Genomic DNA, 25,708 nt, shown 5'->3' on the forward strand with positions numbered 1-25,708 from the left:
ATCATCTAATATGTATAAAAGATCAAATGTAGGGCTTTTATTAAATAAATACTACAGAGGAGTATGTAAGCACACAGCCTATATGATAACAAAATAAAAGATAAGGGAATAGATATTCATAAATATTGCTAATATACTTATGAATACATAGTATTAGACAACACTTTATCTTGTGGGTAGCAACATTGTAGTGTTACTGTGATGACAAATTAAAACAAATTAAATTATCAATTAATTCGATGGATAGAACCACTAAAAAAATATTAATTTATGGGCATTTTCTACTCTTCTACTCTAAATCCTTAATGGAATTAGTGGCTAATGTTATTCTTAATTTTTCTATGTGAAAAAATGTATCTTAATCACCTCTCTGAGCCTGTAACATGAAGACTTGTTGAGAAATAATGTTTTTCATTATTATTTTTACTCACCAAATTATAATTCTAAGCAAAGATTAACACAAGTTTTCTCAGAGGGGAATACAGGAGACAAAGTTTGCATAATGTGACAGAAGTGGAGCTACTGACAGAACTGCATTCCCTGTGTTTTAACACCAGGGTGCAGTCATGTATCAAGACAGGACAAACGATATCCTGAAATTGCCTGGTTATTACAGCTGCTTTGCAAACTAAGCTGATAGAGTAATCACAATAAAGACAATATATAGAAAGGACACATTGCATGAAGACTCAATTTTACTAGATTGTGATAATTATCTATCATTATGGATGCTGTAAATACTGTCCTTGAGCGGTGAACGCAAGGGCCTGTGTTGATGTTTCTATGAAGCACTAATGGTAATCCCACTAATAAAGACTAATATGAGTTAATTCATATGCTTATAATATTGCATGAGCCCGAGAGCGAAATTCTCCATCCTAATTTTCACATGAATGAGGTTCAGTGCTGGATGGCTGCTTTTATGTTACCTCAGATGGTGGCTCTATGTGATGAATTATAGACAATAGGTTGAGGGCAGCCAACAGTGCATTTATGACAGATAATAAATGTGCACTGCCAAACCAAGCCAATTGAAGTGTGCCGGTCTGGAATGGAAAAAGAAAGAGGAAAAAAGGAGTTCATAGGCAAAAATTGTGATATTGTGTCAACACTTTATTATGCGTCACCACCATGCAAAATCACTGCTATGAACTTGCTCAAAAAAATCAAACTAGACATATTTCACACATTTATGATTTTAGATTGGCTTGCCACTTTTTTTTTCTTCCCCAAAGTGACTGAGTAAAGTTTCACGCACACTCTGGAAATACATCGGGAGTGTGTATGTAGGTGTGAAAGTCACACAGAGATTTGTGTGCATAAGAGCTAATAACTGAAACAATGGCAAATGATCTATGGTCGAACCTTAATTCATAAACCATTGGTAGTAAACACAATTTGTTCAATGCCCTTGCCAGTGTAAACCTTTGAATTTTGAGTGATTCACAAGTCTCTACGTTACATCTTTTTCAGTGTACTTTAAACCAAGATACTAGAACCAATCCTCCTATATCTTATATTTAACTGACAATTTATATGTAGACAGTGTACATATTTGCAAACTAAGTCCCTCAGCAGACAAGATCAAGTGCCAGCATCAGATTAAATGAGTTTAGCCTCATTTGTCCAGCTAGTGTTGATGCTGAACATGTCTGTTTTGTTGTTGGCTACATGCCGCATTGACAGTTTGAATGAGATCCTCATCCAATCAGCTAAGGCAGTGTGCATTATTTTAACTCATGTATCAAATAAAATAAACATATCTTATTGGCCTGCTCCAAAAAAAACCCCCAAAAACAATACAAAAGCCACTTGACAGCAACAGTAAGAAATCTATGGAATAGTGGTAAAACCTTGTCGGAGTTACGCATTTACAAAATATTGCAAACGGTTATCAACCATAACTGCAGCCCCGACGTAACTTCAGGTTTATGTTTTAAATCAGATGATGCACAAACAGTTAAACCTGCTTGACTGTTTTTCAGCAACATGAGAATTTGAATGAACTGCGCTTGCCACCCTGTACTAACAGTGTTGTTGTACATTTGTTTGACAAATCATATAAAAACGATACAAATTAAGCAATAATTCCCCAAAGGTCATGTGTTTGTTTTATGGCACCTGTGGTATCATAGACAGCTCACTAATTAATCTCTTTACATCAGCTCACAGTTTTACCTTAAATATGTGGTTGGTTAAAAAATATATCTTTACATAAATGTATTCTATGGTTGGATTCAGCCGTTTCTTCAACTTAAAATTCTTCATATCTTCAGTGCTCGGTGGCGTCCTCCCAGTGTTGTCTCGTCCAGTGTCTTCTACTATTGTTGCTTTTCATATTGCTCGCCTGTAAAGAACACGAAACGAGTTACGAACAAGCCCAATGAAATGGAAGTGCTCGACACATAAAGCAAAGAAAGAGTTTCATATCTCAGTTTTAGCTTTATCCTGGTTTGAGAAACCAAAACATGCAACCTGGAGGATGCCGAAACATTTATACTGTGGCATGTAAGCAATTTATCCAGGTATTCTAATTGCTCTCTGTAATGTGGGATACTGATTTCTCAAATTCAGATTTCATTAAAAGATAGTCAGTTTGACATTTAGCCTGATTGAGACCTGCCACCGAAATGTTGCATATACATATATTTTTGGGAGTTAGGCAGTGTGCTGAAGTCAATTATACAGCTGCTATACATGTAACTGAGTCAAATATACATTTGCAATATGCAGAAATATATAATAACAGTTATAACTTGCAGCTGCATTTTCACAATTTTCAACATCTTTGTGAACGTTAACATTTGTATGCTTCATATTGTAAGACTGACACCTACCAGTCACCTGAACCAACATGGTCACTGCTGCAGCGTCACCTGAACCAAAGTACAACACATCGCCAACACACACACACACACACGAATCGTCAAGGATTAATTAAATAATACAAAACACACAATATGCCGCCTTCTCCTTCCACCCCGGCCTCACCATGCATGTCTTGTCTGGTTCCTGCCTGTGCTTCATTAGCTCCTCTAACTTGAGCTCGTCCTCCAGCTGCTGCTCCAGATCGTTCTCGAAGCTCTCCTCCTCTGCAGTGCCGGAGCTCCTGTGACGGAAAACAAGACACGAGACCTGAAATGAACTTGAGAAGCGAACCGATTGTCGCAGCCAAAGTTTGACAGGTTAAGCTGCAGTAATCGATAAGCTGTGAAAGAGTATGTACCTTGGTTTATATGTGAATAAGGGGTCTGAAGAGGCCAACAGGTCACCACGTCCAAAGTCTGAATCCACAGTGCTCTCAGTCTCACTTCCACCCTCTGTAGGGGGAGAAAAAGCTTTTTATTCCAGCTGCTGCATGTCTAAAAACTCAGAGAGCAAAATAGTAGCTCTTCACTGACTTATTTTTACCTGAATTGAGTTCTTTAACCAGCGATGACATTGTGTTGGTGATGGAGTCAGCAGCAATGAGTAGGTCGTTTCTCAGATTTCTCCTGGGACCTTTGAGACAGTTTTAAAATGGGCTCACACAAAGCTTCTAACCGCACTATCGACATCATATCTGCAAAACGAATGCCTCTGTGTTACCCTGAGCGAAGGCCTCCTGAACGTCCCCTCCCACGCCCATGAGAGAGTCCTGAGGTGTGTGAGTCGGGGTCGTGCCGGCGGAGTCCGAGTGGATCGGTGTGGGGATTGGCCGGCTGATGGTGTGGCTGGGGGAAGAGCGTGGGGAGCCAGGACCCTGAGTCTGCAACAAGTACAGATGATTTCAGTGTCAACTAGTCAGTGTTTTTAACGTAGTTAATGGTTGAGTAAAAGTGCAGATGTTGTGTTGAAAATGTTAAGTCTTAAATTTTCTGGCAATGAATGTACAGTGAAGTCTAGTCAATCAAAAATACGATTAAAATAAATTATGGATATATTTACATTTATCTATATACACTGTAAACTTGTGGTTTGTTTTTCGATTTAAAAAAAAAAACAAAAGAAAAAATGCTACTTTGGTGAACATAAAGCCTGTAATCGGCAATGCAACTAGTAACTGAAGTTATCAAATACATATAATGGAGTAAAAAGTGCAATATTTGCAAGTATAAATTCGCAAAAAAATTGGAAATAAATAAAAGTAATGTAGCTGTACATTAATATGGTACTTAACTACAGTTAACTCCATCACTGCAACTATTTTGAGAGACAAAACCATGCTGTTATGGCACGACTGTGAGAAGAATATTATACAGAAAACCTTTATGAGTAATGCATCGACTTAGTCTTCATTTTCAGCGCTCAAATCACAGCAAAGAGGTGACTGTTCACCCCAAAATCAAAAACATTTTAGACATGTCTGTCTAGATTCTTTTGATGTGAGTTACCAAGTTTCGGAGATATCAGCTGCAAAGTTCTCTTGAACAATATAGAAGTAGATGGCTCTGGCCTAAGGAGCACAAAGGACCAAAAAAATGCATCTGAAAAACTCAACAACAATGTCTCCTCCCAGAAATCATGACCTGGTTACTCAAGCTAATTCTTGCTGTAATCAGATTCATGCGGGAACTGTTTTCTTTATACTGAACTACACCTGTCGACTGCATCACTGTGCAGAGGGGAGCATGCATCATCTACGCATCGGTGAAAGGCGAGCTAACATTACAGCTCAGCTGAGGAGGACGGCATTAATGTTTACATCCAAGCTTCTCATCCATGAGGAGATGCACGTTCTCCTTCTGTACTGTAATATGGTTTGGCTGGTGTAGCTTGCTGGATGGAAAATGTGACAAATATGATACATATGATTTTGGCACTCCACGCTGAGTGCCATCCACTGCCATCATATCAAGCGATATCTCACACCAAAATAATCTAGATAAATAAATTGCACTACAGGTAAGAGGAAAAATGTATTTAGATTTTTTTTTGGGGGGGTGAACTGTCCCTTTAAAAAAGCAGTTCCAAACAAATGAGGTCAACAGTTTTTTTGGGTCAGCAGGGAAGCTCATTTGTCCTAATAGATTCATGAGTAACAAACATTACACACATGCTAGAAATGTACGGTATGTGGGGTCATTAAGCTGCGTTTAATCAACATGCTGTTAAAACAGGTTTTTCTTATTTTTCTCTCGAAAGAGGCATTCTAATTATTCCCACAAACCAAAACCAAATGAGTTCATGCTGTCTGGTGAACACCATGTGTCTCCACATTTCGGATAAAAAATGAAGATTCACGGAGCGGTGGAGAGACAAAGTTTTCACTCTGCAACAGCTGAGCATTTATTCCAAACATGCAGTCAATCTGAATCCAAAGTGCAGCTTCAGTCCTCTTTTTGCTTCACGGTTTTCACACTTACAGCTTGTTTCCGTTCCTCCTCCAGCTGAAAAACAATATGTTATGGCTCATGATACAACAACCACACTGCACTGAATACTTCTAAAAAAAAAATAAAAAATAAAATCAGTATCAGTATCAGTATATCAATCAGTATCTCCTCCAGGAGGCGACAATCATGTGGCTTCCTCATGCAAGTTTAATGGATTAACATTGATCTTTTCGGCTAATTAGATTGATATCCTGCCCACTTAAGCCAGTGTGGTAAGCAGTTTAAGCAGGCTTTGAGGAACTCCTGTCCGGCTGGCTGCAGAAAAGATTCTCACACCAAAGGTTAGACGGGGGGCAGACGTGTTGGCTCGTAAAGTGTGATGGAGCATAATCCCAGACTCAATATCCTGTTCTTAACTTGTCTGTCTGGTGTTGTCTGGCAGCTTGAAATAACTTTACATGGCTGGCAAAGGGCACACATGCACCCTCTTCCAACGAGCTGTGCTAACGCTGAAGTGAAGATTTTGGTTTAAAACAATGTCTTTTCAAATCTGTTTGGGGTTTTAGGGCTTCCGGAGACTTGGATTACATCGGGCGAGCTGTAAGGAGCCATTTTATTTGATTCTTTTTCATTTGTTTTCTTACATTTCAAAACAAGTCCCCATCTACTTCAGTTGTTTCGGAGTATGCTCCAGAAATGTCTTCAACAGACGTGAGTAGATAATGACTTTATTTTTCTATTTTGTACGAATTTATCCTTCGACACGGCAACGGAGCAAGGTGTCACTTAAAATCAGGACTAACAATGTGATAATACTTTTAAATGCTGCTCAAGTGTGTTTACATCAACACATGTTATATTTGGTCAGGTGAGAAACACGCAAAAGCAGATTTTTCATCTATAACTCAAAAATATATGTGAATATCTTGTATTTTTTACAGTTAAAGAATTACAAATTACTGCCGAGTGCAGTATTCGCTTCGCATTAACTGGGAGGAACTGCAACAAAAGGGGGATTCATCATCCGGCCACGTTGCTTACCGTCTGCATCAACATGAGACGCAAAAACCCACAAGTTTCCATGTCAGCCTTTACTACGCTGATGTGATTTATGTTTGCATGTCCTCGTCAAATCTACTGCACTCTGTCTTTCATCCGCCTCAAGATTTAGTACCAACGACGTTTATAGTACACAATTATTTTATTTTATATGATAAGGTCGGGTGGTCTTCTCTTCGGGAGAGACTGAATACTCGCTGGTATCTTTTAATCTATAAAACCCTTGCTGGAAAATTACCATATTACCTTTCGGAATGGCTTCGCCACTCAGATGGGGTTTATCAGACATGCTTTGCTGGCCGGCTCTTCCGTCACGTTTCTTCACGAGTTTGGCCTAAATTTGGGAAAACTACTTTTAATTTACCTGATTCCTGGAACAAAATACCACACCTCCTAAGAAATCGTAAAAGATCTCAAACCCGCTCACTTCGATCAATATTTTATATGTAATAATTCACCTACATAATCTAACATAATCACAAAAAACATACAATTTAAAAAATATTTTCATACAAGTATTGCCTTTCTCTGTTGCCGTTTCTCCTTGTTCTTGCTTTGTTTTTTCATGTTCTTGTTCCTGTAATTGGCTTGATGTCATTAGCTGTGTTTACATGTACCCTAATGGTCCAATCAGAATTAAAATTGCCTCATGTAACCACCTTAATCAGACCCGACTGATCAGATCCAACAAATATCGCCCACGGAGCCACAGCTATTGTGAATGAGGGTGTTCCCCTCTATGATCTCTTCGGTATAAACAAAGTGTGAATGAATGAATACAACGTACAGCTGCAACAGAACTTATCCTGTCTAAGGAGCTAACAGCCTCACTGTTACCCACAGGAAACAGAATGTATGCATTCAATAATCATGAAGGCATCCTAACCGCACTCTGTATCTGAGCACTGTGAAGTCAGAGAGATGAAAGGCCCGTCTGTGGTACCTTGAGAAGCATCATTAGCTGCTCCAGCTGCACCATGAGTTCCCTGCGACTCTCCTGCAGAGTAGACATTCTTTGTTCAAGCTCATCTTTGCGTTGCCTAACAGAGGAAACAAGTTGTACAATGTGATGGTACCAGAATGTCACGTCAGCAGCAATATGGGTATAAAAAAAATAGTGTACGAGCATCTGCAGACTCTAATATATGCTGTTTAATTTAAAAGGTAAGCAGTTACAACATGTATGCTGAATTGCAGCCAAGGCAAAAAAGAAAAAAAAAAAAAAAAAGACCTCTGTTATAAACACAAGGAGTTACCTGAGAAGTCGTAGCTCAGCCAGCAGAGTGGGGTTCTGCTGACCCCTGTCAGGTGGAGGCTGGGAGGCCTCCTCATGCTGGAGGCGCAGCCGCTGGATTTCCTGCAGGATTTCTCTGTGACAGGCACGAATGTATAAAATTACTAAACCAGGATTTACTGCAGCCATCAAAAGTCAAAAGAGAATATGTGAAACCTGCATATATATATATATATATATATATATATATATATATATATATATATATATATATATATATATATATATATATATATATATATATATATATATATATATATATATATATATATATATATATATATGTGTATATATATACACATATATACACATATATATGTACATAATGTATGTATGCACTGTCCAAATCTGACCATGTTTAAATCTCAACTTAAACCTGCAATGACTGTTTTTTTTGGTCCACTTGGGGGCAGCAGAAACAAACTGTGAACATTCATCAGCCTCTGTTATTTACAGGACAAGCAGATATGGAGCAACATTAGTCAAATATTCACTCCCTTTCAGCCATTTTTGGTCTCAACCAACTCCTGAGGGAAATATTTGACTCTTTAGCTGCCAACTCATCATGTCTGCAGGTACCAGACATTTTAAGGCTTTTTAGGACCTTTTAAACACCATATTCAACCACAGTTAAGACTGATTTTTTTGGACTAATCATGATTTTTCTTATTCATGAATTGTATAAAGTATAAAGGCATGCAGTATATAAATATTTGCAGAGAGGGAGGTGGAGAGGGAGTTCAGTTAATCAACATTTGCCAACAGATAAATGCAAGTATAGAACAAGTGGATAATATTGAGCTCAGCGGTAGGTTTAAAGATTTGTCACATATAAAAGAAATATGTGTCGCAAGAACTATGGACTTTAACGCAGAACAGCTTGACTCATTTTGACAAAATGAAATTAAAAGATGAATAAATGAAATTGGATAAAATGTGATGATGTTAATGCCATATATTAATACTATTAATACTGCCTCACGGTTGGATATAAAATGTCATAATTTCATGCGATATGACATTATTGTAAATCTTGTCATAATGATCATACGAATGGTTGAATACTGGCTAAAAATGTGACTTCGAACTAATCAGTTCGTCACTGGGGCCCAAGCGTACAGTTTTGCTAAATTTTACAAAATACCCTGAAGGCATTCCTTAGATCTCTCATTCATGAGAATGAAACGGGTGGACAGACAACCCGAAAACATTGAATTGAATTTTAGGCAATTTCTTTCTTAGGACCTGCAGACACACGCTGATAAATGCTCCACTCTGGTAACCAGCTAGTCAATAACCTTCATTTGTTGCTGGAGGGGCATGTATCAAAGTGGCAAGAGAGGAAAAAAACTGTAAAGTTGCATTCAGTGAACCCCAAAGAATGTGACGTGTCATCGTAAGAAAAATACAGGTATCACAAATTACATACATTATGGAGCATAAACATTTGTAGAACTGAAGGTAACTGCAGAGTCTGGTGGTTATGCTCTGTCATCATACAATCATCATATGAGCCATTGTTTTATATGAAAATATTACTTATAGCTTATTTGATATATATTATGCAACTGTTCACGGTTGCCTGCAACTGAGCTTTGTCTTTCTATTTTACTTATTTTAATCAATTTGTAAAGCTCTAGAAGTAAATTGCCTTTACTTGCCTTGCATGGCCTATATCTTATACAACGTATAAACAGTTAGATCCCTCTTAAAAAATGTTAATATCTAGTAAAGAAATATCATACCCTGGCTAATAATGAAAGCTCATAATCATAACAAAGGCAGCTTTCAGTGATATATGTTGTTTGTAGTGTCAGACTAGGACTCCCTTTATTCTCCAGGTGAATTTCTTATTGCTGAGGTGAAAAAAAGACGAGGAGAGACAAACAGACGAGATCTGAACAGTCTCACTGAGGCAGTCATCCCTAACCTGTTTTTGCTCTCGAGCTCGGCGATGAGCTGCCGCTGCTGTTTGTTGGCATCCAGAGAGCAGGGCAGGTCTGTAGGGACCCTCTGCTGTTGAGCCTGTCGGTGAAACCAAGCAAGAGACAGTCACGTGAGCTGGCTTTACCTCTGGATGATGTCATCCACTACCTTATCTCATATATCTCACAGGGAAGGGGGCAACAAAACAGTCAAGTCACCAGCCATCCATCGCGACCTGCTCAGAGCATAAACAGGGACACGAGCCAGGTTTGAGGTGATCACCACCTGTAAATCCCTTCGTCGTGTTAACAATAAGAAGGCCTGAAATCCCAAAGGCACTTTCTTCTCATCAGTGACAGGTCTTTGGCAGGGGACACAGATGGCATTGTGCGCAATAAATATCACATATACACAGTATCTCACCGCAGCATCAGCAGCCAGTCTAGCAGCATAGCGGGCGATGAGACTGTGCTCTTCATCTTGGTGGTTACTGCTCTCCAGCAAACTGACCAAGAGGAAAATAGAGATGGAGGTCACAGAATGAAACAGTTACTACAAGCTACAACAGATTCAGGAAAGCAATGCAAAAAAAAAAAGAAAAAGAAAAAAAAGAATAAGAAAAAAATCCAAGAAAGTTTGGCTGTCAGAGTTAAGAGTCAGATTAGTTCTTTGGCAGGAAAGCTTCCTGAGTTTTATAAAGGAGCCTCGCGTAATCATGCTAAGCTACTTATGCAAAACCACAAAAGCAGGAATGAAGTTGGGTTATTATATAAAAGGGGGGGTGAAGTAATTGTCCACTTGTATTTAAAGACCAGTGGGGTGATTGTACAGTCTGATGAAAAAATATGTTTATGTATTTGCAAGCACACATACAGTAAAAGCACTCAAATTCACTCCAACAGATGGACATGGGGGGGATCTATGGCACTGCTAATATAATACAGAGAGACAGAATGATGGATGACATAGCAACCAGCACAAATCACACACACACACACACACACACACACACACACACACACACACACACACACACACACACACTCAGGCACACAGGAAATACAGGCATCCCAATATTCATGGGATGAGGAGAGAATAAGCCATATTCCCAGTTATACAATAAAAAAACAGTCAGCCTGAGTTACTGGATCAAACACACCAAACTCATTTTTGATATTACCTTATAAGGAAGCAGTCAAGACTCAGGAAAACACCAGCTAAGTGTTTTTCAAGCTTTAGGTACCAGTTATTGAACCAATCTGCACTAAGCTTTTGGAAAATAAGAGTTTCAACATGACAAATATGAAACCATTTCACATCAGGGATCAATAAAGTATATCTGGTTTCTTTACCTATCATATTTCACAAATGTCAGTCAAAGACAACAATAACTACATTTTATTGTAGTTGTGACAAATTTTTAAATCAACGTTATGTAGTCATGTCTACACTTGATTTGTCCATTCTGGGTTACTATGGAAACATGGCGATGCAACATGGAGGACCCGCTCTCTTTAAGGCTCGCGTTTTCATGGATCCTATTGCATTTCTTTTGACACCCACCTTACTCTACCTCTGATTTGATGCCCTCGGTGGTCGGGTTTTCTATGCTTGATTCCAACTATAAACTTGTGTAGTGTTGTTATGTCTGCTTTTCTTGCAGTTCTGATATGGTGGTTTATGAGCTGCAGTTTCCCCAGTAAACAAACCAACCCCTTGACCCTTGGCATTCTTCCCTGTCTTCTGCAGCTCCTCTCAGAGTCACTCATCCTCCAGAGCAGCTCTTTCTCCAAGTATGTCTCTGGGCTAAGCAGAGCGAACAGTCCAGGTGTCCGCACAGTGGGCTGCTGCTGACATTGCAGCTACAACAGCTGAAGAGGTCAGTATATTTACTGGGGAAACTACCATTCATAAACCACTGTATCAGTCTCCCTTTCTTTACTCTTGTTGTCCTGCAAGACTACCAGCACAAGAATCTCTGTCAGAAGCCTGTTGGATGTGTTTAGCAGAGAGTACCAGGAGTACGAAGCTGTCAAGGCACAAAAACGAACCAATCACAGGCAGAGAGCAGTGGCTCTACCAAGAAAACTAGTGGGATCCATAATAACGCGCATGGCTGATTCTAATCTACAGAAACATAACAATTCTTGGTTTCAGGTAATTTTACACTAGTGAAAACATAATAACAATCATTATTTCTAAATCCTAAAAATCCTCAAATATGAAAGATGAGCAAAGAATCAAATCAAATGTTTTACCTCTGTCTTGGTAGAAATAAACTCTGGCACGATTTTGAGCATAAACCAGGCAGGAAACAGCTATTGCTGCTGACTAACACTAATGCTGGGAAGACTAAGTCTGTAAAAACTGACAGCATGCAGCGTTAGGGCTGTAACACACTCAGAATAAGGTTAGATCAGGGGAAGGATTGCGAGGTGGCAGTTCAGCAGAGCAAATACTTTCCACTGGTGTTTGGCAAAGACAGCACCACACCGACTAACCATGTTTTGGGGTTGTTTTGGAGCAGATTCACATAGAGGCCTATCAGAGCATGTTCGTCAGCAAGTCTATCGGCAACATCGAGGTTGTAGTTCAACCTGGAACAATGCAGGGTTTCACAAAGCATAAAACATTACATTACACAGGTGACAATAGAGGGACAGGGGGGTGAGAGGGGTGAGGAAGCTGCGGGAGAAAAGGAGAGAAAGCAACAAAAGAGAAGAGGAGGAGAGAGGCTGAAAAGCAGCCATTCATGGGTGACTAGAGAGAAACAAGGCCATATTATGTTTGGGAGAGACACTGATGAAGGCTAGGAGCACGATTAAGGACATGCCCAGAAAAAAAAAGAAAAGAAAAAGAAAAAAAAGGAAGACTCTAAAAGCTACGTGCACTGTTTACATTCTACAAGCATCAATCACTCAGTGCTCTATTATTAAAACTATTGAAAGTCATTATTTTTTGAGTCAAACAATTTACCCTCCGAGACATGTCAAGCATGCGGTCTTTTTGATGTAGCTCCTTTATTTATAGAGGCTTACCACCTGCATCACAAGCCCCTATAGCAACCTACTGCTATGAAGTTACTTGCAGAAATGTCTCACAAAAGTAATAACAAAGAAACACACTGTGAATCCAATCATACTCTGATTCTATTATTTGCTTCTTTATTTTAGCTCTAAAGCATTTAAAGTCTTAGCCGGTGAACCTCAAAAACTGGCATTTTGCTTTATTAACCAGCAAGCTGACTTGGTTCGCTGGTTATATTCATTAGCTAAAAAACCATCAAGCGAATTTAGCAAAGGAGCTACAAAAACCACCAGCTACCGCATGTTGACTTCATAATGACGGCTACAATGCACACTAGCCACAAGCTAATGTTTAGCAGAGAAGCACACAAATGGATTTGCTAAACCGCATTTGCTTGTTGTTAACACGTTAACAACGACATTACAATGTCGGTAGCTTATGCAGTTTTAGCTAGCAGTAGTTAAATGTTCAAAACAAGTAGACAGAATTTCGGCGCATCATTTGTTGAAACGGCAGTCCTCCCTGTGCTAACGTAGCACCTGCGGACTGATGGGTGAATTGGCAGAAATGATACAACATAAGAGCTGAAGGGTGAGCTGGCTATGAGTAACTTTTTGCAAATGGATAGCTAGCAGCGTGCGTCTTTATAGGCATATTGTTACAGTAGGATAGCCATCATCTCTTAGTCGTTCATCGCCTTCCTCCTCAATGTTGACAAAAAGCTCTTGCACAGGAGGCACTAGATTTGGTATTATAGTACCGGTATTTGGTGCTGGGAGGATAATAGTTTATCAGAGGTTTTTGCTGCGTGAGTAAAGTAATAGAACAATCAAGACGTGGGCCATAAAACCAAAATAATTAGCTGAGCTGAGGGGACCTACCAATAATAATCTCCCACTATGAGCAACCCCTTTTCACATTACACACAGTCATTTAATCCATTGTCAATATAAAAATATTGCTAAGTGCAGCTTTAACAGAATGCCTGCATTACAACCTGGGGGTACGACATTTGAAAGAGGTGGCCATTTACCAGGAAGGTTTATTGTGTTGCTTCACGAGAAATGTAGGGTAGCTTGAGTAACATAAAGGACGAAACGTTAAGGATATATGTCTTTATGAAAGTGCAATACGAAATCACTAATGCGATTGCTATTTAAGTGTATATTCCAGCATGTCTGGAACAAAATCAGGGCAAAAGACATTCAGTCGCCCTCAGTCAAAGCGCTGTATTATATGGCGCTTCAGTCTGTTCAAACAGTACCCAGTCAGGTGCTCAGATATGAACATCAAGAACAACCTTAAGAAGGCCACTCATTCATCACATCTGTATGTTTTTCTATAAGCCTGAGCTATGAAAGGGAGTAGTGTTCACCTTCTTCTATAAGCGCAGGTGCATAAGAGCTCTGTGGCCCTTTTACTAAAGAAATCAGGATCAAACTGTACGGCAAATACGTATAGGGAAAAAAAGCGAATGCCATTTTCATCCAAACCTGTTCACATAAATCATAAACAATGAGCCTGGGAATGTCTACTACTTAACTGCTACAGCTTCAACAAAGATGTGATTGAGAGAATCGTTCAAAGTGGCTGAAATAAGAAACAGTATTTCCCATTTCTATGTGAATGGAAAGATTTGTAATAGGCACCCTTGCGAAATAATTGCCAATGATCTTTATGATGCATGCTTCATCTAGTGTCTCAGAGATAGCCCCTCGAGTACAACAATGTAAACCCCTCCATAAGAAAACTGGTCCTGTAATAGTTTCCTTAGGATGATAAGCACGCCGCATTTATGCCCCATGATCATTATCTATATTAGATCACACATGCATTTGAGCTACAAAGGCATTCTCGTACGCACACCTGTGTCACTTACCCTCTCCCTTTCAACAGATGTGGAGCAGGCCCAGTCAAGGGCTTTCTTTGCTCAACATCATTATTCTTGCTGTAAGGCAAACTATTTACATTCAGCAGAAAAAGCCACAAAGAAAAGAAGAAGCACGCTTACACACAAACGTTCACGCACACACACACACAAACACACACGCACACAACAGTTTGGGAAATAAAGGAGAAGAAAATAAAGACAGTGTGGGTCACAGAGTCTACAGGGCATGGGGCCTTTAGGGAGTGTGGCAAACTGAAAGGATCTGCTGTAAAATCCAGGACATCCATTGTTCAGCTGTTGCACTCACTTTTTGGTGGAGTAAGGGTTCCCTGATGTCGGCATGGAGTGGGAGAATGAGTAGTCATTAGTGATGTTCACCGGTCTTGGTGGCCTGGATGGGAAAACAAAATGTTGTTTTTTTTTTAATCTGTTTTCTTTATGCTACAGAGACAGCAAATTTTCCTTTCTTTGTTGTTTGTCTTTCATTCATTCAATCTTGCCGTTTTTCCTCCAAATTTGAAACTCCGGAATTGGGTAATTACTGCAGATGAACTGATGTAGGATGTTGCAACAAAGTCAGATATAATTAGTCGCGTAGGGTGTGGTACACAATGAAAACATGCAATGAGGGGGAGGGAATGATCGACAAACACAGCAAGTGTTTCAAAAGAAATGAACAATAGTGACTGTCAGTAACTAGGGTGGATAGGACTTGACAACACTGTATATGATTAGGATGGTACAAAGGATTCAAACCTACATGAACAAAAATGTGCAAAGACACATTTTGAGATGTGTTAAATAATCAAAGTTAAACTCACCATGTATCTCTTGAGGAATACACAGAACAAGAAAAAGGAATTAAAATAAGTCATTACAATCAGCCCAGCAAAGACTACACTAAATGTCATTTTAAGAAAAAACAAGATATCATCTTAGAACAGGTTTCGGTTTCAGAATACTGATTCTTTCAGCCAGTAAGCAACAAACAATTGTTCTTATGAGTCATAAGAATCAAACATTGGGTGTAGTTTATTGCAGACAGTTCACATCTGGAGTACAGTTGCATGATGTGTGTGTATTTATATCTCCATAGCCACATCTTGCTTTTTATGTAAGCTTTGTTGCTATTGTGGCAATGTTACAACTGTACCAGTTTTCACATGAAGCCACTCTTTTGAGTGTTAACAACTGCTTTTTGATGAAGGTCAGCTAACTACATGTGGACTACCGGTACCTGAAAATGTGGATTGTGATATAAAGTCATTATATTTCTACAGTTTCTTACAATTATGCATTGCAGTTTAACATAACTTCCATTTACCATGATCTGGATTTTAAGATGTATGGTATTTATCATACCAAGACCAAGTTCACAATCAAGTGATTACATTGGAAAATAATCAATGTATCTGCCACGTGATTCAGATGTGCTCAGACAAACTTAAAGAAATCTGAAGTATCGACATAACTGTGGTTTCATAAACTGACATCACAAACTTACAGGAATTCTGATGTGTGCATTTATTTGTGGGTGGAGCATTTAAGTAATTTAAATCTCACTTTCTACAATATGGGCCCTTCAATTCTAAATATTTTAATGGATCCTTATCAACCATTGTTTTTGTTCATGCAAAACTGATATATATCATCATATGTTTCAATCCTTAAATACTGATATCATCATGGACTCAAAAAATCCAGTATTGTTCAGACTCTACATTCGACATCCGACATTGTACACAAACAAAACTGGCTGCCGTAATTGGAATCCTTTTGCTTTTTTAAGGGTTATAAAACACTAAAAAAAGAGGGAAGAATTTCATTTTTACCTTTGATTTGAAGGTAAAAGAACAGACTATGTTTTGCACCTGAAGCAGATTTCTATTCCTATATCTGATTTAGCCTTAATAAAGAGCCTCAGCTTGCCACAAAGTCTGTGGTTTTGTTTCATTATACATAAAACAACACAACCATCAGTCAAGTCAAGGAAAAGGTAGCCGGAGTGTTGCAGATTGCAATCATTCCCAAGGCTATAATTAAGCCTCATTGATCAGTTGACCCAGGAGATTGACTGGAATCACTTCAGACTTCGAGGCAGCAACGAGATAATTATCAGCTGAGGGGATGGAATCAAGCATTTTGGAACGCGGAGCAGAATGCTCTGAAAATAACACAGCTCTCTGACTGCAGGACTACAGAACTGGATTGTTTCAGTTTTATTAAAAAAAAAAGAAATGAAAAAAAGCAAGAAGATGAACTTACACAATATGAGCTAGGTTGAGAGGTTTCTCTGGCATTTCAGGAAACATGGGGTGAAGAGGCTCTCTGCTCGATGCACAGCTCAGTGACTTACTGAGGGCATGGGATAACTTCTTAGCAGGGGATTTCTGGAGAGAAAAACAAAAGGAGCGAGGGGCCAGTTGTGAGGACGTGTGGACACTAATTTCTTCTCATCATTGCAGCAACCCCACCACCACCACCTGCATCGAGCAGTCAGCATCCGCACATTGTGGTGAAGCGGAGCAAAAAATAGCCGCTACGACTGGTCTAGTGCAGACACACCTCCCTCAGCCCGCCCCTCTCCTCCTCCTCATCCTCCTCCTCGTCCTCCTCCTCCCCTCTCCTCTCCTTACCCATGACGTATACTCCTTCATTTGGTGCTGGTTGCTATGGGAACCGCTGGCATGCCCCCTCCAGAAGCAGTCCTGACAGAGCTGGTAATTATGACATTGCTGGCAGCGGTAGCGGAAGCCCATCATACTCTCAGTATGGCAGTAGGAGCACTCGACCGGGTGAAAGACTGCAGGCAGGAGAGGAGAGGGGTCAGACACACACACGCGCAGATGGACAAACACATGCACACAGACAGATGTGATAGTAAAAAACAGATATTTTGCGCATCACAACCAGCAGAGAGGATTAATTTCCAATTAATTTAAGGACAGATGTGCAACCGAGTCCGCTCTGACAGCGACATTCGTCTCATTTCAACCGCACGAAGCCGCACCGCTCCAGCGCGCCGTGGATGTGTTTCTCCTGCTCACTTGGAGGTGACTTGTGATGATGACTGCATCACAAAATACGCACAAGCGCACACACTTATACGCAGGGTGTAAGGTTCCCTATGGGTCATCATCACTGGAGGTGTGTGTGTGTGTGTGTGTATGTGTTTCCTTGAATATGTCTGCTTGGCTGCTTGTGCGCGTGGTGAGTCAAGATTATGATGCAAGGCTGAACTTTACATCCTCCCAGGCCCCTGCCAGCTCTCCCGTTTCTAAATATTCCGCGCAGTGTCTTACCGTTCTCTACGTTGGCGAGCCGATGCATGAGCGGTAACCACACCAGACACTGAGGGGGCGGGTCTGACATCAACGTATCCAGGAATGTATTGAGGGAGACCTTTTTCTGTGGAGGAGAGGTGAGATTCAACGCGGAAACAATTCCCCCACAGCGTCGACGCCGAACCAATCACAGATTCACTAATATCACACTTGGTGGTAAATGAGCCCTCACCTGCTGCGCAAAGCACGTTCTGGAAGCTTGCTCAGTGTAACCAAAAGAAGGTCCCTCAAAAACCGCCATAGGTAATTTGAGCACCTCCCTCAGAAATTGGTCAAACTGCGGGTACGCCATTATTCCAGCGGAATCTGATATCTGTGAAAAAATATCTGGGAACAACGCGGGCAGACATTACAGGAATGAATCAAACTAATTGTCAGTTGCCACCACAGTCTGCTAATTACAGTTTTACACAATACAATTATCCCACTTATTTGTGAAAACAAATCAAAGTGAAGCAGTTATTCAAATCAATTGTTATAATACATCAGCAACCCAGCACTACACCCCCCCCCCCACCCATTCACGAGCCATTGCAACTACTCCCACAGATTTTGAACATTATGTAATAAACTCTATCCTTCAGATAATGAATAATGACTTCTTCCAGCCATGAAGCGCTGGGCCAGCACTGCTTCTTCTTTTAGGAACAATAGACTAAGAACAGACAGAGATATAGATAACACAGACACTAATAAGCTTGTATTATAATTTTCCGAAGCAGCACTCAGACTCAAAACTGTGTGAACTTTACAGAGACAATTAGCTGATTTATTACAGGTAAAATGGGTCTTTTTGATTTCATTTTTCACAATTAAAAAGTAAAATAAGGCTTTGTTGTGTTGCTTACATCTTAATTTATCCAGAATTTTCCCTCCACACATGGTTGCCAGGGCCATCTTCACAACGAAGACAGATATCTTGCCATGGCCCTCCCTAAAAAGGAGCATACAAATGTTACATTACGGTCACAGATTCTTTTGAAAAGGAGCTGTCAAGGCCAAAAGGAAAAGCACAACCTTTAAAGGCAAACTTGAATCACAGTGATCATCGTCTTAAAAAATGTTTAGCTTGGCTTTTAGCGCCTCTCGCACTCTTCACGAACACGTTGTGACATGACAGAGGTAAATAGTCTGTATTTTCACTCCATTCTGGCAGACACTTCCGAGTCACACCACATCAGCTCACGTCAGAAGAACCCCAGACATTAAAGCGCCAGAGCAGCGGCCGCCCGTCACGTCACGCGTTACTCACGGGTCATAGGCTGCCAGCAGGAAGTTGAGCAGCAAGCTGATGGAGTGCTCCACGGTGATCTGGTGGGTGGTGGGCATGCGCTTGTTCAGCTGGTAAAAAATGGTGGACAGCACCACTTCTAGACGAGCCACAGAGAGGTCAGCGTTGAGGTCCATGGTGTTGATGCCGTTCTCTCGGAAAGCCTCAATGACATTCCAAATGTCAACCAAGTGCACTGGAAAGCAAACAGGAACACTGAACATGAACAGCTGCGCTAAGAGCGTAGTGATGTGGTTAAACGCACACTGGGTCATACTTACGATTGCATTTCTTCTGCACAAATCTGAGTTTGCAGGCGGTTCTGTATGTCGATAATCGTATGGAATCCAAATCTTGAGCCCCTGAGGAAGAGTCACTCATAATCAAATCACACTGGAAATGTCACTGCCAGTTCATGGATAATGTGGAAGTCTGGAGGGTGAATTCACGGAGCAAGTGTACAAAATTAGTATAATAAATGACACTATGAAATAAGTCTTTTTAATACAATTTATTTGATGTTGTCTTTTTTCAACCGTGTTCTTTTGTTGGTTGGTTTGTCAGCAGGATTACACAAAAACCTGCTTTGAATTAATATGTTGTATGGAGCACTGACACAGGTTAAGCCTTGGCATTGTGAAATAAAATAGTCACTTGGAAACATAGTGATGTGCAATAAAAACAGACTACGTACAAAGGATATTTCAAACAGGACATCTTAAACAGGAGTGTATTATCTAAAAATGTCAAGGTCATATTATGTTGTGTGCAATTATTCTAAAGATTTCTCTCAATACTTTGCATCTCCATAGACGTGTGCCTTCACATAGTGTAAAAAAAAAAAAAGAAAAGAAGAATGAGGTCACACTTGTGTCTCTCATTGTTTGTAATCAGTCTGGTTGACACTAGCAGGGACACTTGATCTTCATGATATTTGATTTACATGAAAGTTGCAGAGAAGAATTTGCCATTTTTATGGTCGGTGAGTAGAACAGTCTGACATAGATCACGCTGGGCCAAGGCTCCGAGCACTTACTCATCTCGACAAACAGTTGCCTTCTATCTGCCATGTTGTCACCGCTCTGCCCGTAGTCTTCAATCATTCTGATCAAGAGGAGAGAAAGCAATGTCAGAGGCTGCGTATCCCTGCTTTTAACAGAAACAGTTCAGGCATCCAGAAGCCTTAATTAAACCACTGTGCGTAAAGAGTCTTTTCGAAAACAATTACATTACAATTACATGTGTTAATTCCACTTAAAATAATCTGGACCATGATAGTATCAAAATGTTCTAGAAGCACTTACTGATGCCACACAAAGTTTCCGGGTTTACTGTTCAGTGATTGACAGGGCACTGATACCCCTTACCTGTATGCATTTTAAAATACCAGCAGCAGATTTATCCCTCAAGATTTATTGTAAGTTTTTTAAATAATGGGTTCAGAGAGAGGCAGACAAAATCAGCTCCCCATATCTAATTCTTCTGGCTGATGTGACTGGCAGATTTTTATCAGTTGTAGCTAATTAATTAAGCTAACATGAGCGCCATGAGTCACTTAAAAACTCTTGCCGACTTTTTTAAAGTCTCAAGCTAAAGCGAGATTGACAGCCCTATAAAAGAGCGTCTTAAAGGTGCAATATGTGACAATTGGCCCACCTGTCAAACACATACTCTAAACAAAAAGGGGGCAGCATATCACCAGGATAAACGCTAACTGATATAAACTGTAACTCCTGTTAGCTCAGTTAGCCATGCAGCTAGCCGTCCAGACTGGAAGTTCAAAGGGAGTGTTGGTGGAGATTTGGACTGCCAGGAGGAGGTTTTTCAGACAAATGCTTGATCACAACATCAATTCTGATATTTCTTCACAGTCTGTCGATCATTTTAGTTGATTTTTCAACATTTAAAACTAAAATGTGTACATATTGCACCTTAAAATATCTATTTGATGGTTACAATCATGATATTGTGCTAAAAGACTGAAGCTAACACCATAACACATTTACACCATTGTTCTTGCATTGTATTACATGTGTATCATGACACTGTATCAGGTAACACTGCCTGAAGTAGCTGGAGTGTGAACCTGCCAAAAGAGCGGAGCATAGCCGCTAACATTAGCTTGAACTCTAAGAGCATCCAGGAACAGCATCAACACAGCTAAGACATGCTATGAACTAGATGTTCTAGTTGTCAATGGCTCTTTTTTTAACGTAACTTATAATCGTTTGGTACAATGTTATTAAGAAGTTAGCGGGAAAATGCTAGGTCCATGCAGATAAACACACTGATTAATGCATTCACTTCTGCTGTTGGGATTTTGTGGTTTTGGAGAGGCTAAATTTAGGACCACCCACCCTTCAAACTCAAAGATAAAATGTTATTATTACAGCCCTGTGCGCACCACTTTAACATGCAAAGGAACCCAGAGCATTGGGGGGGGCTTATTGTAACCCCAGGGCCCACAGAGCAGCTTCCTCCGGCCCTGGTAAAATCCACACTGACCTCACTTTTCCAGTTCTTTTTTTAATACATTTGCAAATTGAATGTAGCACACTACAGTGCTTATCAGAAATGTGAAGGGGGGGGCACAGTAAAACTTAAGTAAGACAAGGACAAGACTTTCAAAGGGGCAGAGCAGCAGAGAGAATGCTCACACCATGCCTCACTGCACTCTGTCCGAGGCAATCTAATACACCTAGTCATGTGGTTTGTTGCCATGGCAGCAAAGATCCCAGCCGCTCTGTTCGTAAAAACATAGTGCTAGTCACCCCCCCAAACACACACACACACACACACACACACACTACACCTCCCACTGCAGACGAGCAAAGTTCGTCAAGAAAAACTTTCTTCTCACGAGTTAATATCTTTTGTGATATATCGCTGGATGGGATGATAGCTGAGAGCTCGGCGACACTTCTTGGCCGAGTGGTTTTAAAAACACTTTTTTTTTCTGCAGGAGACACTCATTCAGGCATGGCATTTCAAATTACTTTGACAGTAATTGGGAGACCCAAAATGTTACGCTGCCGGGACCCAGGGTGTGGAAATTAGAATTCACCTAGTGTTTAAAAAGCAAACAACGGCATACATTTTTTCCTCTTTTTTTTATTTTTGCTTCCCTCCCTGTTGCTCTGATTTCCAGTCAGCACAGGCAGTCGATTAAGGAGCTCTAGGAAACTTTGAAATCCAGTTTAAAGGGGATTTTAGATTAAGCTAATAAATTAACCTGGAATTACAGAATCAATCGTAGAGTATTTGAGAAAATTGCCTCACAGCAGAGCAGTGTGAGCAACAGAAAAAAAATAAACTGCTTATATTATCACGACTTGACAGAACATTCAGTCATTTTCACCGGGTTTAAAGGGGCACTAAGCAGTTTTGGAGAAGGAATCCAAACTCCGAAATTCAATATTCACAGCATTAATGAGGTAATATTATATATTATTTTCCTCTGAGGAACAGCTGAACATGGAAATATTAAATATTTCCATGTTCAGCTGTTCCTCAGAGGAAAATAAGGCCCTCAGAACACTAATTGAAGCTAGAGAATGTGGCAGGGTCCGCCACATTTACAAAGTAAAATAGTATGAAACTGCGGTGTCCTTCGAGGTCAGTTTGTTTTTTCTGTTATATGAAACCGGATTACAATTTCCAACCCAATCGACATAATGCACCTTTACAAATGAAGAAGCCTGTAAAAACAAATATAATAAATGAGAGTTTCACCAGTTATGAGGCGACGATGAATGCACCTACAGCAGTAAACAGCAATGTCACGGACTCTTCATAGCAATGGATATGCAAGCCCATTCATCACGTACAGAGTGAGTAAATGTAAAAGTGTAAAAACATACACCGTCTTACAGATCAACATTGATATCCTTTCCACGCTGCAAGTAAACACATCCTGAGTCCCGGCAACGTGACCTTCTTGCTGTCTGTTTTCAGCCTCAGAAATAACTGAGATTGATACAATCTACTGCAAGAGCTGATATTAAACCAGCACAGCTGATACAGGCTGTGGGGACGGCGAAGGCAACACAATGATCAACATACCTCTCATAAAGCACCATGGTCGTCCTCCTCACGCTCGCCTGGGATGAGTTATTACAAAGCCAAGTTCAAGAAACTCAAACTCCTCTCTGACACGGAAGCGTCACAACAAAAGCAGCCCAAATGTGCGGGAGGCCACACTGAACATATCTGAAATTAGACACTGTCAGCTAGGATACAGTCTGTGCTGCCTCTATCTTTAACTACAAATGAGAGGGCTTCACATTCTTGTCCAGCTTTACTGGCTCTCTAGTTGCAGACCCCAGACCTCATTCCTGGCATGTGCCCAGCAAACATCACTCTTCCTTCTGTGGCACCGTCACACCGGCAGCATGAGAATATAACCGCTCTTAAAAGAGCAAATCATCTTGTGCCATTAACATTACAGAGAGACTGGTGGGGCCAGGCACTGCCAAAAGCAGAATAAGGGGTCTCGCGGTAATGACTCACTCTGTCTTTTAAATGCTGCACGGGGCTTCTGTTGGCCGAGCGCTCAAGTGCCATGTCAGGCCAGCAACAAGAAAAGAAAAGCCTTATTAGTCACTTATTTACATTATGAGGCTATTTCTGCAGCGGCTCCATAAAACAAGAGTGGACGGTGCTGTTAATTCATGTCCCGCTTGATGTACTTGGAACAGATTGTCATGCAACATTTCCAAACACAAGCACTAACTTGAGCTGGAGAGCAATCTGTGTTTTGGCCGGCTCAGTACAGTACATCGCAGCTGTTACCACTGATTGGCCAGAGTTATTTTTACATCACGGACTATAAACTACACTGGCACCCAAGTCCCATCCCTGATGGATAAAAAAAAACACGCTGCGGCACTGACTTAAGGTTAATCAGCAGGAGCTCGGCGTAGCCAGAGAGATGTTGAGCTTTAACAGTCTTCCCCCTTCCTGTCTGGTACCAGCCGGTGATGTCTGCTCTGTGTCCCCGTGCTGATGATCACCATGGTTTCAGCTGCAAAAAGGCCAAAACTTTGGGGACCCTGAGAGCGCAGCTACACATTTACGGTTTTGCTGGTGCTGGTGCTAGAGCTGTTCTGGAGTTCTTTGCTCACAAAATGACACAAATAGGAGCACAATGTGTTTGTGGCTGTGCAAATGTGTGATGTCATTGCCAACACAGATTTTGCATGTCAGTCACAGGATTGATTAGAGTTCGAGTTATGCACACAAACAAAATCACACCACAGGAATAATACTGTCCGAGGCAAAGGTAAAGGTGCAGCAAGGAAAAAGGGCAACAGGCTCCTCATGGTAAACACTGGGCTCAGGCATCACCTGTCACGCCAGAGACACCTGTGTGTCCTGGAGACAAAAGCGAACGTCTCCCCTGCACATGCGACCGCATTTCTGATGTCTCTCTCTTCGCACAGCCTCCTTTCTTTTCTTTTTCTTTTCTCTTATCACTGCAAGTTAATCGACAAACTCATCTCACCCAGAGTGACAAAGTAGGTTAAGGTCGCTCCTCCAGCAAGCTGCAGCACTTTGCACGAGACTTACCAGTGTTTGTTCCGAGGCATGTCATGCAACATCACTGTTTTCCATTCAGGAAGCCGACAGCCGGTCGTGTCCCGCGGTGCGATCAGGGTTTCTTTGGTGTAGGCTGCTGCATCACTGCACGAAGCGGCCGTCGTTGGTGCCGCCGCCGCCGCCGCTCTCCCGCAAAGCTCGTGTAGTGGAAATTTTCGGGCGAGCGTTACTGGCTGAGCCGAGCCGAGCCGAGCCGAGCAGAGCTCACGGGGCAGCGCTCGCCTCCTGTATGTGGCCTTTGCGATGACGTAATGCGGAATCTCTTGACTTGCGTCAGTGTGCTCCGGCTGCAAAAAATGTTAAAGTTTGAAACGAGAGGAGGAAAACAACAAAGGAGAGGGAGGGAGGAGGGGAGAAACAAGCAGATTCACTCACATATGTGCACAGAGGAGGTCACGCAGAGATGCGTTCACTTGCTGTTGTTGCAGCTTTGAGGGGGGGAAGATGACGTCATGGAATACATTATTTCAGTAAATCTTTTGTGAATGAAGAAAATAATTCACTTTGCGACAAATCTTTGTTTAACCGTTGTAACCGTCTTTTCTTTAAATTTATTTGTTTAAATGATGGAAATGCTTATAAACTGAATGCAACTCTACACTAGATATCGTTATATTGTTTTTATTATTATTATTATTATTATTATTATTATTATTATTATTATTATTATTATTATCATTATCATTATCATTATTATTATTATTATTATTATTATTATATTGGTAGACTAGAGTGATTACCGCCCTGGTCGATATGCAGCATTTAAACAGTATTTTTTTTTGTCCAATTGCTAATAAAATAAACTAATTTGAAAATGTGCTACTTTGGCCCTGATACAATAACTTCTCACACAATGTCAAACTATCTGATCGGTAATCACAATTAATTGCCTATAAACACTATAATGACTAAACTAAATGTGTCAAATAAATAGTGTGTAGAAGAAGTATAAAGTAGCAGAAAATACTCTCAATGGACAATGGA

At 40.5% G+C, this 25,708-nt stretch overlaps 1 protein-coding gene across 12 annotated transcripts; it reads right to left on the reverse strand.

Annotated features, from left to right (window-relative positions):
- Positions 1 to 1,092: 1,092 nt before the first annotated feature.
- dtna (dystrobrevin, alpha) lies at positions 1,093 to 25,088 on the reverse strand. 12 transcript variants are annotated; one of them, XM_037083807.1, is made up of 24 exons: positions 24,695 to 25,088; positions 20,163 to 20,230; positions 19,408 to 19,488; positions 19,109 to 19,322; positions 18,705 to 18,790; positions 18,029 to 18,183; positions 17,815 to 17,920; positions 17,149 to 17,315; positions 16,778 to 16,902; positions 15,334 to 15,342; positions 14,820 to 14,903; positions 14,501 to 14,581; positions 12,096 to 12,191; positions 10,018 to 10,099; positions 9,599 to 9,693; positions 7,631 to 7,744; positions 7,318 to 7,414; positions 5,346 to 5,369; positions 3,589 to 3,748; positions 3,412 to 3,501; positions 3,227 to 3,320; positions 2,992 to 3,109; positions 2,838 to 2,876; positions 1,093 to 2,347 (listed from the first exon to the last, which is right to left on the reverse strand). In XM_037083807.1, exons 2-23 carry the CDS (start codon positions 20,227 to 20,229, stop codon positions 2,859 to 2,861), a joined length of 2,163 nt encoding a protein of 720 aa, XP_036939702.1. In that variant the 5' UTR covers position 20,230; positions 24,695 to 25,088; the 3' UTR covers positions 1,093 to 2,347; positions 2,838 to 2,858. The 12 variants fall into 12 exon arrangements, with proteins under 12 accessions (XP_036939702.1, XP_036939700.1, XP_036939701.1 ...); XM_037083805.1 differs by lacking the exon at positions 24,695 to 25,088 and adding an exon at positions 23,189 to 23,476; XM_037083806.1 differs by lacking the exons at positions 15,334 to 15,342; positions 24,695 to 25,088 and adding an exon at positions 23,189 to 23,476.
- Positions 25,089 to 25,708: the final 620 nt, after the last annotated feature.

The sequence above is a fragment of the Acanthopagrus latus genome, chromosome 21, assembly GCF_904848185.1.
Source record: "Acanthopagrus latus isolate v.2019 chromosome 21, fAcaLat1.1, whole genome shotgun sequence".
Lineage (NCBI taxonomy): Eukaryota > Metazoa > Chordata > Actinopteri > Spariformes > Sparidae > Acanthopagrus > Acanthopagrus latus.

Bases quoted from the DNA above. Each gene is read 5' to 3' on its own strand.
- dtna (XM_037083805.1), bottom strand. The intron at 19,489-20,162 runs GTAAGTGCTCGG...ACTCTTCCTCAG, and splicing joins GCAACTGTTTGTCGAGATGA to GGGCTCAAGATTTGGATTCC. The intron at 18,791-19,108 runs GTGAGTAACGCG...GCTCCTTTTTAG, and splicing joins CTGCTGGCAGCCTATGACCC to GGAGGGCCATGGCAAGATAT.